The sequence below is a fragment of the Hipposideros armiger genome, unplaced genomic scaffold, assembly GCF_001890085.2.
Source record: "Hipposideros armiger isolate ML-2016 unplaced genomic scaffold, ASM189008v1 scaffold_860, whole genome shotgun sequence".
NCBI lineage: Eukaryota > Metazoa > Chordata > Mammalia > Chiroptera > Hipposideridae > Hipposideros > Hipposideros armiger.
The window spans coordinates 731,183-741,193 of NW_017732210.1; the positions used below are offsets into that span (position 1 = coordinate 731,183).

At 36.0% G+C, this 10,011-nt stretch overlaps 1 protein-coding gene across 6 annotated transcripts in view; it reads left to right on the plus strand.

The window, feature by feature from the left end:
• Window positions 1-9,618, plus strand: part of UBR5 (ubiquitin protein ligase E3 component n-recognin 5) — a 131,622-nt gene extending 122,004 nt beyond the window's left edge. For 5 of the 6 annotated variants that reach the window (XM_019629548.1, XM_019629554.1, XM_019629553.1 and 2 more), the window contains 5 exons: window positions 604-759; window positions 1,085-1,198; window positions 3,082-3,226; window positions 4,563-4,648; window positions 7,385-8,606. In XM_019629548.1, coding sequence (XP_019485093.1) covers window positions 604-759; window positions 1,085-1,198; window positions 3,082-3,226; window positions 4,563-4,648; window positions 7,385-7,597 — 714 coding nt within the window. In that variant the 3' untranslated portion in view covers window positions 7,598-8,606. Of the gene's footprint in view, window positions 1-603; window positions 760-1,084; window positions 1,199-3,081; window positions 3,227-4,562; window positions 4,649-7,384 lie in introns of all 6 variants that reach the window. The other variant, XM_019629549.1, reaches the window with a different exon arrangement.
• The last annotated feature ends 393 nt before the right edge of the window (window positions 9,619-10,011 follow it).

Genomic DNA, 10,011 nt, shown 5'->3' on the forward strand with positions numbered 1-10,011 from the left:
CTTTTCTTTTCCCTTCCCTTCCCTTCCCTTCCCTTCCCTTCCCTTTTCTTTCAATTCTGACCCTATTGAATTCTTAAGTGTTCCAGCTAGAATATTCTTCTTGTGCAGAGAACTGGAGAATTAAAGCTCAGCAACATAGAAGTGTTGCTATGTGGAGCCTTTAACAGGGTTTATGGAAAAGATCACGGAGTCAGATAGACTCGAGTTTAACCCAATGATGTGATCTTCAGCAAGTTACTGAATTCCTTTGAGCATCAGATTTATCATCTGGAATTAATTAACCTATATTTCATGGTTATTATCAAGACTAAGTATTTAGATGAGAACTAGTTGCTCAGCATACTAAATCATTTAATAATTAGTGCTGTGTTTTGCAAAGAAATTATTTTGGAACTTAAAAAATACAATATTGGCTTTAAATTTTTTAAAAATATATAACAGTTTACAAAGATTTATTAAATTTTACCTCTTTAAATCAGTTATATATTTAGCGGAAGATTATTCTTTGTCTATCTTCAAAATGCTCTTTCTCATAGATATTAATATAATGATGAATTCAGTAAAGATGTTTCTTTCATAATTTTTATATGATTCCTTTCTTAGGTCAACTGGCATGATTTTGCTTTTTTTGACCCTGTGATGTATGAGAGTTTGCGGCAACTTATCCTTGCTTCTCAGAGTTCAGATGCTGATGCTGTTTTCTCAGCAATGGATTTGGCATTTGCAATTGACCTGTGTAAAGAAGAGGGTGGAGGACAGGTAAAGCAATCATGTAGCTTTCTGATTTTGGCAAGAGAATTTGGTTAGTCTGTTGTGCTTGTCTTACATAGAAACAATTTAGATAGATAGGGGATCAAGAAATAGAGACACACACAAGCACACAGAAAAAAGACAGGAGGAGACAGAGAGAGAGAGAGAGACTGATAGAAGAGATTTTTGTAGGCTTAAAATGTATGTCTTAGATACTTGTCAGATACCGAATTGTCTTTAGATTTAAAAATTTTAGGAAATTGTTTTATGAACTGTTAACTTTTTATTGCTTTGACAAAATTGTTTCTAAATGGCACTGCTAAATTTTTCACAGGTTGAACTTATTCCTAATGGTGTAAACATACCAGTGACTCCCCAGAATGTGTACGAGTATGTGCGGAAATATGCAGAGCACAGAATGTTGGTAGTTGCAGAACAGCCGTTACACGTAAGTGTTTTCTAGAAAGTGTTACTTGATCTGATGAGGCTATATGTGTCTTCCTGTGTGTAAACTAGCTCAGAGTATGTTCAGCTTGCCTATAAAAAATGAAAAACTTTAAACCAAAGCGAATGTATTTACAAGGTAAATTACACCTGAATCTAACGTATTACTTTCTTTTGGGTGCAACCACTTGGAAAAACCATAATCATCAGAAAGTCAATGTAGTGGGCAAAAGTTTGGAAAGGGTGCTTGTGGGACTGAAATGACTATGGTTTTGGAGTCCTATGATCGACCACCCATTCTTCTGCTGACCCACTAAATGGACTCCTAGGGCTCAGAGGCAGTTGTACTCATAGGTATGGTTTATTGTGGCAAAAGGACTCTCAGCAAGGGCGGAGTCTGGAGGTATCCAGGAGAACCTGGGTTGTCAAAAAGAACACATTTCTCCAGCATTTAGAGAAGCCTACTTAGTCTGCCCATGGTTTTCAATGGGAGGCCAGTCACCTAAGTATTTTCTGCCTGTACAACCAGCCATAATTACTGAAATGCAGACTCCCAGAAGAATAGATGTGTTTATCATAAATCACATTTATTTGCACAAATAGTCTAGGAAAACTGGCACAGTGGGGTTTATTGCCCCGGACATTCAAAACAGCCGTAGCAGTAATGTAGGGAACATTCCAAAAACCAAGTTCCCAGATGCCAGCCAAGGGCCAGTCAAGCCCTTCCAAAGAGCAACATCAGGACTGCTACCTTAACTCTTTTCCCTTCTAGGGTAAATAAAATGTTTATGTAGATTTAGGACTGGTAGTGTCAAGTGTTTTCTGATCTCTGTGCTGGGAATAATTGTGCAGGCTCTAGAGTCTTACTGTTAGGGTTTTAATTGTGGTTGCACCACTCTCTGGCTGTGTGACAACAGCAAACTAAGTTCTTTGTGCCTTGGTTCCCTTCTCTGTAGAATGAGGATCAGATTAAATGAATTAATACATGTAAAGTGCTTAGAACAGTTCTTGGCGCCTGGTAATGTCTCAGTAAGCTTCTAGATTTTGGGTTTGTATCTGGAGGTTTGTTTTTGTCATTGTTATACCTTTTCTGGGATGTTGACAGGATAGTGTGTTTGACACATTGAAGCTGTTCTTATTTAATGACTAGGCTGTTTGTTAGTAACAATTTAAAAAGTTATTTCAGTTAATGACTGGTATGCAATACTTCTTCACTTTTGAAGTGAAGCCTATTCATGGTGCCTTCCCCCCACCCTTTTGCCTCTTTTTTGAATCTATTAATAAAAAATTGAAAATAGGGGAGGCCAGGTGGCTCAGTTGGTTAGAGCGTGTGCTCTGAACAACAAGGTTGCCGGTTTGATTCCCACTGGGATGGTGGGCTGCGCCTTCCGCAACTAGATTGAAGACAACGACTTGAGCTGAGCTGCTGCTGAGCTGCCCGGTGGGCAGCCACATGGCTCAGTTAGTTAGAGCGCATGCTCTGAACAACAAGGTTGCTGGTTCAATTGCCGCATGGAATGGTGGGTTGCGCCCCCCGCAACTAGATTGAAAATGGCAACTGGACTTGGAGCTGAGCTGCGCCCTCCACAACTAGATTGAAGGACAATGACTTGACTTGGAGCTGATGGGTCCTGGAAAAAACACAGTTAACCAATAAAAAATAAATAAACAAACAAACAAAACCCTTATAAGATGGGGGTCCTAGTCATTTTATAAAAAAAAAAAATTTTGAAAATATAGAACTTAATGATTTTCTCGCTGGTTTAAAATGAGAACTAGTATTCTTAGAGGTTGCTAAAATTAGATATTGAGCTTTAACAACAATAAACACTACATGGAAAATAAAGTCCTAATAGTAATAAAAGGGTAATTTTTTAAATTCTCCAGGCAATGAGGAAAGGTCTACTGGATGTGCTTCCAAAGAATTCATTAGAAGACTTAACAGCGGAAGATTTTAGGCTTTTGGTAAATGGCTGTGGTGAAGTTAATGTGCAAATGCTGATCAGTTTCACCTCTTTCAATGATGAATCAGGTATGAAATTTTTGACATGTTTATTTAAGGAATAAGCTACATAGATAGTGTGGTCAGTCAGCATTTTGTGAGTTTCTAGTTTTTAGATATATTTATAGGGCTTGGGAAATGCTGTATTACTCAGGTACTTAAAAGAGTTTTTTACATTATTTAAGTTATGATTGATGATTGATGACTTAGCATTAGGTTATTATTTTTACTGCCTAATTTTTCTAGATTTTTACTTGTATGAATACAAGTATAAATTCTTTGTGGTGAGCAACTGGGTGGAAAGGACTTTTATACACTAATTAAAAAATAATAATCCGTGTGATAATTCTGTTGAACTTTCCTGATTCGTGTGTCTTAAAACAATGTTATTAAAGAATTTGATTGCATGTTTGTTTTGTAGAGCTGGTCCCAAAGCACACTTACAAATACGTAAGAGCACTCAAACACATGGAGAATCTAGAAAGAATAAAGAGAGGTAGTGATAATCCTCCTAGAATAACATTTACCTTCAGTGCTTGGTTTGCTGCAACTTTTCTTTTGAAAGCCCTATAGTCTAGGAATAGACTTTTTAGCTGTGACTATAATATAAAACACTGGGAGCTCTAAGAAATTCATTGCGAGGGGATTATATCTATAGTCCAAAATTGCTGCATACATTGAACGTACCAGTTTTTTCCCCTTTATTTTTCATATTTTACAAACAGCTTTAGCCAAACTATAGTAAGCTAAATTTGGATAAATTTTCTTGTTTTTCCTTCATGCTTGGCAGTATATATATATATATAGGTCATTGTATAATCATTTTTGTGCTACTTTTTAATTTAGTTTTTAATACTTCTGAAGGAAGAATTCGTCTCATTACAAATAAAAAACCTAGGAGGTGAAAGGAATATATCTAAAGATACTCCCGATGTGATGCTCAGATTAGCAGCAGCATCTGGAGCTTTTTAGAAATGCAGAATTTCTGGGGTTTCTCTCTTTCCCCAGACCTGGTGAATGAGAATCTGCATTTTAAAAAGATCCCCAAGTGATTTACAATCTCTTTAAAATATGAGAAGCATTGGCTTAAGATCATTAGAGGAATCATGACTTACAGTGATTCAAGTGATTATTAATTTTGAGGGTGGTGGTTCATTTTTCTTGTCTTGGTCATCCTGAGTCAGGATCGACTAATAAACTCTAGAGGTTTTTTACATTTTGCAAATGGTCCTAGTTTCCTGTATTAGGAATTAGACCCACATCCTAAATAACATTTTAATTATATAGTATATGTTTTTATAATAGGCAATATTCTAAAGCTATAACACCTGATACAGTATATTGAATTTATATTCTTTATTCTTAGGAGAAAATGCTGAGAAGCTCTTACAGTTCAAGCGCTGGTTCTGGTCAATAGTAGAGAAGATGAGCATGACAGAACGACAAGATCTTGTAAGTTAAATTTGATGGGTTTGTAGAAGACAATATAAAATTTTAAAACTGTGTATGATAGCCTTTTGGTTTAAGTTTGTAATGGTTGGTTATTTTAATTTTGGCTAAGGAAATTACAGAAGGTAAGAAATAAAACAGTTTTGTTTTTCTACTCTACAACAGAGCACCTGAAGTATTAAGTTGTAAGCAGAGTGAAATACATCTTAGCTATTAATATGCCGTCCTTAGTCCCAGAAGATAATACTAGCTTATTGTTGAGACAAGTTTTTTTCCCCTATAGTGTGTATATATGTTGGCTGTTCCTTTTATACACTCTTAAGCCTTTTCACCAGTAGTAGCAAGCCTTTGCAAAATTTCTGAATAGTATCTTGATTACTCTCTGTATACTATGACTAGAGTAGCTTAATTGTGATATGTGGGTATTAAACCCATGATCTTAATATTATTACCAACTTAGAAGCATCAATTAGAGAATATAAACTTTGGTCATAGTGAAAAGTCTACCATAAAGTCAGTAAAATATATGTCCAACCTCGAATATATCTATAACCAAATCAACCTGTCTGTTCATCTTGAAAGGGCTATCTCCACTAGACTTTTTTGTAGAAATTTGAGGGACATTCCTTACCCTGAAAACCCCAGAGATCTTTTGTACTCATATTCCTCATGGTTCCCTGAGACTCCTCCCCTGTCCAACTAGCCTTAGTTCTCAGTAATCTAGTCTACTTATGCAATGTATAAAAATTACCCCATTTCTAGATACACATACCCCAATTTTATTTGAGAAGGGGAAATGGTTACTGTGCAGGAAAGCACAGAGCTTGCAGTTTCCCATTTACCTTCAATTCAGGCAGTAACTCACTTTGGGGAAGAGGGAGGGGCCTGCAGTTACTACTCCTTAATCTTTAATGCATGCCTTCATCCCTCCAAGAGCCGTCCATTATTTCTCCACCCATGTATCAGTTGTTCAGCAGTCCTAGCCATCACCTGCTTCTGTTCTTGGCTTAGCCACCCAGGTAATTTGCACTTAGGTTGTTCCCTAGGTGGATTCTATAGAATTGATTCCATATAATTCCATATAATTCTACTTTCCCAACCTGTGGACCCTAAAGTCCCTACCAGTGCCAATACCGTCTGTGCCTGTTGCTTTCAGGAATACCTAGTAGCTTGTTAGGGTTGGTTATACACCACCTGTAGTCAGTCTTTGGATTCCAGCACCTTGTTGCCCTAAGACAGGCACCACATCAGTTCTGTAAGACCTAGCAAAAACAGAAATAGAAAGGACTGGCTTAAGGTATCTGTTTTTATCTATTACCTAGTTTTAATTTTTTGCTGTTTTTAAACCAGTACATCCTCTGTCCCGTCAGTCAAGTTCAATCTCACTGCAGTTTCTGCTTTAACTGGAAGAGAAATGTGCTAACTCTTCAGTCTGGGAGAGAGAGCGGGAAAGAGAGAGAGAATACCTCCCCTATAAAGGCCTCAAAATTTTCTATCAACAGCTTTAATTTGTGAGTTTCACTTTTTTTTTTTTTTTTAGCTGAGCCATCCTGCCGCCTTTTGGCAGCTCAGCTCAGCGGCTGCTCACCTCAGGTGGTGAGCTGCTGTTGCTCAGAGCTCGCACTCTTGAGTGCGCTCCTAACCAACTGAGCCACTTGGCCGGCCCTTGAGTTTCACTTTTTAAACTCCTGTACTAAATCTTTTCTTAGGGCTTAATCAGTAGATCAGGGTGTCTTCTCCCTCTCCCTCTTGTGGGAAAGTCATCCTTCACACATTAGTGGTTTTATCCTGATATGTCTGAGGGGAAGAGCTGAAGGATATAAGAATAGAACAGGGTTTCCCAAACCATTCTCCCTTGAATTATTAGTCCTACAAAGTATAGGGTTTCTAGAATTATTGGATTTCTCATGAAACTATGCTTCAGGAAATAGGAAATTAGTTCGTTTAGGTTTCCTAGTCACTAGTGGCTATTGAGTATGTTGGTCTGTTTAGCTGTGCACTATAAATGCATTCGATTTAAAAAGTTTTAAGAGATAGGCACTGTCTTAATATCACTGAAGAATGGTATGTATGTATATATGTATGGGTCAACGAGGAATGGTATGTATTAATAAAAACAAATATTACAGGAAAGCATATCCTAGTTACCATATTTAAGTAAAAAGTAAAATAGAAGTTAATATTTATTTGTTATACAAAATAGATGTATAGTAAAACTCAATGTTAATATAGCTTATTGCATGGATTTTGATGTATAGTAGATGTTCTCCAACACTTAATTACTATTATAAAACGATTCTGTATCACAATGTAGCACTAAAAATACCGGGGGTTTTTTTGGAGTAAAGTACAAAACAACTTTTTTTATAATCTCTGTGAATTTTGAACCTTTTTGAGGGGAGAAGACATTGTGCATTATTTCCACTAAGAGATACTCCATGGATTTTAGCCACTGGAAAGGCCCTTGAGAACATTTGGCCCAACAGTCTCATGTAGCAGATGAGAAACTGAAGCCATGAAACATCAATCAAGTCACTTGTCTACACATCTGACACTTTTTTCTTTTTTGACCCTGAACCTTTCCTTTTTAGTGCAAGAAATAAATTTAAAATCCAGTTCAAAATGATACCCTTATGTTTGTTTTAATACAAGAGCGGGGCTCTGTGTATATATTGCCAGAATTAAGGGTTGAGTGTTAATCTGTTAAAAGCTGAAATTATAATTATTATTCCTGTTTAGGTTTACTTTTGGACATCAAGCCCATCGTTACCAGCCAGCGAAGAAGGATTTCAGCCCATGCCCTCAATCACAATAAGGCCACCAGATGACCAACATCTTCCTACTGCAAATACTTGCATTTCTCGACTTTACGTCCCACTCTATTCCTCTAAACAGATTCTCAAACAGAAATTGCTACTCGCCATTAAGACCAAGAATTTTGGTTTTGTGTAGAGTATACAAAGTGTGTATTGCTGTGTAATATTACTAGCTAATTTTGTAGATTTTTTTTTTCCATTTGTCTATAAAAGTTTATGGAAGTTAATGCTGTCACATCCCCAGAGGTACCTTAAAGAGATTAAATGCAAACATTCCTTGCTGAGTTTGTAGCATAAAGGCCTGAGGAGCACTGGCAACATTTGACTATAATGGTTTGCTAGTCAACAACTTCTGGGTCTAACCCCAGCCAAAGATGACAGCAGAACAACATAATTTACACTGTGATTTATCTTTTTGCTGAGGGGAAAATTGTAAAATGTTCTGAAAATTCACTGCTGCCTTTGTGGAAAGTGTTTCAGCAAAGGTTCTTGTATAGAGGGAATAGGGAATTTCAAAATAAAAAATTAAGTATGTTCTGTGTTTTCATTTTAACTTTCTTTATGGTGTTTAATTTGTGGTTGGCTGCAGTTGTGTATCATGTATATGGAACTTGTAAAAAGTTCTGCACATTCAGATCTTAGAGATGAAATCACATTTACTTATAAAAACCACTTTTATCGCGGTTTATTTTGGCTGCATTGAGCTCTAGGATATTAAATGATATCACTAATATTTTGCATGTAATTGTTCATTTGAGTGAGGGCACTTTTTTGTACATATGATGGGGCCAATGCACAATACTTTATCACAATCAACTTTTTTTTCTTTGTATCCCTATTTCAGTGAGCAGTCAGGAGGTTACTGCACTTCAGTTCTAACTAGACATTTGTACAAAGGTATTTCAGTTATGTGAACTCAGCCTGGGCACTTTCTGATAACTGTAAAATGTTTTATAAGATCATGATTATTGAAGATACATTTTGGAAAATTTTAAATGTTCGTGAGCAGCTTAACTACTTTTGTATCTAGCCTTTTTTAAGTATCTTGTTACATTTACTTTTTTAAATAAAGAAACTACAGAAGAAATGTCAAGTAATATTGAAGAAACAATAGTTTTTATTTATATAGTTGTACATTTTAAAAACTAAGGGCAATACACTAACAAGGTTATGTATAAAAATTTTTGGTTTAAAGGACTGAAAGTTTATATACACATGGACTGTAAGAAACAGAAGAAAATCAGTCCACATTTTACAGTTAGCAGAGAATCCTGAATGGCACTGGCCAGGCCACCTTTTTGTTTTACAATGGGAGAAGTGAAGTGGAACCCTTACTTGGCATAGGAAGTTAACTCACTTATACTTAATAACTAAGTGACAGGCCTTTTTTTTTTTTAATGACCCAGTAATTAGAACCAACATCTGTAAAATCTTTATCCGAGTGCATAATAAGGAACACTTCACAAAGTCGTCAATAAAGTGACTTAACCTAGTCACTTCACATACAGAAAAGTGAGAGAAGTCCCCTGGAATCTCTTCTGCCTTTCAGGTCCTTCATAGGACTCCTGGCCTTTGGGATGCTTTTCGTGGTCAGAGGCACTGCACTTCTATTACATAACTTGCTTCAGAAGACTGAATCACATGATACTCTCAGCCCTGCTGATATAATAAAGATTAAAAACTAAAATAGTGAAACTCATTGTATTACTTAAAACTTACACAACATGCTGTGTTAGATTTGTGTAAATTAACCAAAGGTTATTTTACCATGTGAGACATTGGTTTTTATGTCTAAATGCTATTTCTGAGTAAATGAAATAGTAATTAGATTGAAGAGCTGATTATCATTGATGTGTCTGAAAGAGATAAAATTTATATATCACCTTAACTTCTGTATGCACATTGGGATTGATAAAATATGAAATGAGAACAAACGATATGATTAGGACATTTGAAACCCTAATTGTGAACTTATTTTTAATAGTTACTGAGAGAATGAAAATATTTAAAATAATGCAAAATGTCTTAAGTCTTCCTAAATCAAGATTTTGGTTACAATGCTTTTAGGAATATTAAAAGCAGAGTGAGTCTTTTTTTTTTTTTTTAAGTAAAGAATAAAATGGTTCTAAATGTAAAATAAAGTCATGTAAAATAAAAGTTCTCTTTTGATCTTGTTTAGTGATTAAATCTAACAGAATTGAAAACAAATTTAGGAAGAGAAGATCAAGAATGAACTTGACTGAGGGTTTTCAAACTTGCTACTTTTACTTTTTTCCTAAATCATCTGAATATCAAGCCGCCAGCATAATGGCTTACTGGGGCAGACTTGAGAGGGCTTTTTAAGAGGATGACATCACTATTTAATACTTGTCCCTAAACATTTCTCTCCTAAAGATACTATTTTAGTCAGTCATTTCTAGGTCTAAAGTCAAACAGATATCTTCCCTAGAGGCAGCCCTTCTCCTGTGACTTTGCGTAGGATTCTCCTGTGGAGCTTGTTAAGGCAGATCTCAGTCACATTCTAATTCAGTGCATCTGAAGTGGAGGACA